The sequence below is a fragment of the Colobus angolensis genome, unplaced genomic scaffold (genome assembly GCF_000951035.1).
Source record: "Colobus angolensis palliatus isolate OR3802 unplaced genomic scaffold, Cang.pa_1.0 Scaffold178, whole genome shotgun sequence".
In the NCBI taxonomy this organism is placed as follows: Eukaryota; Metazoa; Chordata; class Mammalia; order Primates; family Cercopithecidae; genus Colobus; species Colobus angolensis.
This window is the reverse complement of record NW_012114910.1, coordinates 3,564,117-3,568,129: the sequence shown is the minus strand read 5'-3', so window position 1 is coordinate 3,568,129 and position 4,013 is coordinate 3,564,117. Positions and strand designations below refer to the sequence as shown.

The 4,013-nt window shown below is 52.8% G+C and overlaps 1 protein-coding gene across 2 annotated transcripts in view; it reads right to left on the bottom strand.

Annotated features, from left to right (window-relative positions):
* Positions 1–4,013, bottom strand: part of SLC38A7 (solute carrier family 38, member 7) — a 35,170-nt gene that overhangs the window by 20,058 nt on the left and 11,099 nt on the right. For both annotated transcript variants that reach the window (XM_011938788.1, XM_011938787.1), the window contains 3 exons: positions 2,283–2,430; positions 1,241–1,440; positions 275–329 (listed from right to left, as the gene is read on the bottom strand). In XM_011938788.1, coding sequence (XP_011794178.1) covers positions 275–329; positions 1,241–1,440; positions 2,283–2,430 — 403 coding nt within the window. The remainder of the gene's footprint in view (positions 1–274; positions 330–1,240; positions 1,441–2,282; positions 2,431–4,013) is intronic.

Genomic DNA, 4,013 nt, shown 5'->3' with positions numbered 1-4,013 from the left:
GTGGTGGCAGGCATCTGTAGTCCCAGCTACTCGGGAGGCTGAGGCAGGACAATGGCATGAACCTGGGAGGCGGAGCTTGCAGAGAGCCGAGACTGCGCCACTGCACTCCAGCCTGGGCAACAGGGCGAGACTCCCTCTCAAAAACATAACAAAACAAAAACCCATGATTTCTAAGTATACAAGCCTCTGACTCCTATCTGTTTTAAGGCCCCCACAAAGCCACATTCCAATCCAGTGCCTCCCTGAGAGGATCAAGGACTGGGCCCTGCTTTACCTGGCTGGTTTGACCTCTTCCATCTCGGAGAGTTTGGCTTGAATGAGGCACAGCCCTAGAAGAGAAGAAGTGGCCCTGAGCATTCATGAAGGGAGAGGGCTCCCTCCCTCCTAGCCCCCCCCTTTCCCAAGAAGCAGTGCTGGATGGAGAAAGGCCCATGTTTACTCTTCTAGAAATTCCATCTCTGCCCCCATGCCACATCCACCTGGGGACGCCTGGCCTCTGCTCTCCCATGACAGGCCAGCATCTGATAAGACCCCCGGGCAGCATGCTAGACTCAGAGCTAAAGGGACAGCACTCAATGGTGACTCAGTGGTGGCCCAACCCCAGGGGTCTTCCCAGTACACTTCCGAGCAGATCTGGCTCCCCTGCTCCAAGCAAAGTAGCTGGGGCTTGAGGGTGGCTTCCTGGATAAAGACAAGTTGGGTAAGGGTAGAACTCATGGCTGGGCCAACAGGACACTTCTCCAGGGAGCTGGTGGTAGATCTGTGTCTGGAACCCAGGTCCTCTGATGTCTGTGTCAGGGTGCCACCCCCAGACCCTACTGCCCTCTGGGCTGTAACGGGCTGAACCAGCCAGATAGATCCCTCAGTCAGGGAGCAGCAGACACCTGAATGGTTAAGAGAACAGACTCTGAACCCAGACAGTGCGGGATGGAAAAGGTTTGTTACTAGTCGAATTCGTTAAGCTCTAGGCAAGTCTGTGACCCTTTCTGAGCCCCACGTGCCATCAGTAAACTGGAGATCACAACTACACCTTCTTTCCAGGTAAACTGGAGATCACAAGTACACCTTCTTTCCAGGAGATAATGCCTGGACAGGGGCTATCACAGAGGTGAGGCGGGTGATTAGTCAGTGATGGTGGTGACTCTCTCCTGCATGTTTGGATTAAGTAGGGAGCTCAGGCTAGGGAGGCCCTGGGAGTCTGTGCCGTGGGGCTGTGAGATGGGGCGCCAGGGGTCCGCACCTGGGAAGACGAAGATGAAGCAGGCGGCCAGGCCTCCAATGACTGAGATCACCTTGCCGATGTCAGGGATGAAGAGCGCCAGCAGCAGGGTGAGCAGGAACCAGACCAGCGTCTGCAGCACTCGCCGCCGCCGCTCCCGCCCCACGTCCTCCTCCACTGGCACCCCTTGGTAGCGCAGCCACAGGCCTTCCACCACCGCCCTGCCCACATGGAGAGGGACTTAGAGGTGCTCCTGCCACTAGCAGCCTCCCACCTCTAGCTCACAGGAGCCAGACTCCTAATTGGGTAGATGGCGGGGAAAGCTCCATTCCTGAGCCTCAGTTTCCTCTTCTGTAAAATGGGCCACCAGCACTCTGTTTACCAAGGGGACTAGAGATGGTGAATGTGGAGAGCTCAGCGCTTTGCTTTACATCACATGGAAACTGATATTGTTTTTTCCTTAAAAGGAACTGTCTGGGGTATGCAAAGTGCAGGGTGTCCTTGTGAAAGCCGGGGAAAGGATCTGGATAGAGATTCTTTTGTTTTTTTTTTTGAGACAGGGTCTGGCTCTCACCCAGGCTGGAGTGCAGTGGTGCAATCTTGGCTCACTGCAGCCTTGAACTCCTGGGCTCCAGCCATCCTTCTGCCTCAGCCTCCCAAGTGGCTGAGTAGCTGGGACCACAGGTGCATGCCACCACACCTGGCTATTTATTTTATTTTGTGTAGAGATGGGGTCTCACTAGGTTGCCCAGGTGGTCTTGAATTCCTGGGCTCAAGTGATCCTTCTGCCTCAGCCTCCAAAAGTGCTGGGATTAGAGACATGAGCCACCGTGCCATGCCCTGGATATTCTTACAGGACTCACGGAATGTTCTGGTAACCCCAGGACAAAGGGCGCTTCTGAGACCTGTCTTGGGATACGTAGGGACCCATCCTAGGCACTGACCCTTTTCTACAGGCTTCGGTTTCTCCTTCTACAGGATGGGGTCCACACAAGGCCAAAGGACCACGCTGGAAGGGCTCACAGGGGCTCGGAGGGGCCCTGGGGAGTGGAAGGGGGCTCACCGCCCACAGAAGTGCAGGATAGGGTAGGAGGTGAGCACGCTCAGGATGATGAAGGCTCGGGCAACGGCCACAGCCATGTCCTCCGAGGGGTAGGACAGGAGCACGTCAGGATCCACAGCAGCTCCAAAGGTCAGGAAGCCACAGATGCCTGGGGGCCGGAACAGCTGGGTCAGGGCAACCGTGGGAGGGTAGTGGGGTGGACTGTGCACTCCTCCTAGGGACAACATCAGCTGGGAGGCTGCTGTAGCAGCTCTGGACACTTAGGCGGAGGCTCAGAGTGGGAGATGGGGCTCTGATCAGATGCTTCCCTCCCTGACTTCTCATATCCCCCATCACTGGAAGCCCTCCAGCCCTCAGCTTTCTGAGCCTAAACTTGCCCAGCACATTCCCACCTCAGCGCCTCAGCACTGACTGTTCTGTCTGGCAGACCTTCAGATGCCATCTCCTCATCATTCGGGTTTCAGTTTAGATGTCCTTCCTCAGAGAATGCTTCCTGCCAGTCCAGCTACCATGATACAATGACCCCCACCCCAAGTACTCTCTCACATCACCCTGTCCTATTTTTCTTTTCTTTTTTGAGACACAGTCTTGCTCTGTTACCCAGACTAGAGTACAGTAGTGTGATCACGGCTCACTGCAGCCTTGACCTCCTCAGCTCAAGTGATTCTCCCACCTGAGCCTCCCAAGTAGCTAGGACTACAGGCAGATGCCACCACATCCAGTTAATTTTTTTGTAGAGATGGGGTTGTGCAGTGTTGCTTAGGTTGGTCTTGAATTTCTGAGCTCAAAACTCTCTGTCTGCCTTGGCCTCCCAAAGTGCTGGGATTACAGGCGTGAGCCACCGTGCCTGGCCTGAAAAAAATTTTTTTTTTTTTTTGAGATGGAGTTTCACTCTTGTTGCCTAGGCTGGAGTGCAATGGCATGATCTCAGCTCACTGCAACCTCCGCCTTCCGGGTTCAAGCGATTCTCCTGCCTCAACCTCCCAAGTAGCAGGGATTACAGGCATGCACCACCACGCATGGCTAATTTTGTAATTTTAGTAGACACGTGGTTTCCCCATGTTGGTCAGGCTGGTTTTGAACTCCTGACTTCAAGTGATCCACCCGCCTCGGCCTCCCAAAATTCTGGGATTACAGGTGTGAGCCACAGGGTTGGGACAACAATTTTTTTAAATTTTTAATTTTTTTGTCTTCCAAGACTTCTTCATTCAATCTTTCTTAAAATAAATAAATAAATAAAAATTTTAAGCAGCAGATCTTCCTATGCTGATGCAGTTAAGTGAAGAAAAGCAAGTGGCAGACCAGATGCCGTGGCTCAGGCTTGTAATCCCAGCACTTTAGGAGGCTGAGGCAGGAGGAACACTTGAATTTAGGAGTGCAAGGTCAGCCTAGGCAACATAGTGACAGCCTGTGTCATAAAGAAAAACAGTGTTGAGGGGGAGCTCAGTCCTTGTTTTTGCATATGGCCTTTGAAGATCAAAACATCTTTTTTTTTTTTTTTTTTCTGGCCTTCGCGCTGTCCAGAGGTTTTAAAAAAACTACCTGAACAAAATAAACAAATGGGACCTGAGATCTGTCTTCAAATGATTTCGGGGGGCAATACTCCTCCTAAGGCCTTTAAATATTTTTGATGGTAAAAATGAATGTCAGTGGCCAGGTGTGGTGGCTCAAGCCTGTAATCCCAGCACTTTGGGAGGCTGAGGCAGGTGGATCACCTGAGGTCAGGAGTTC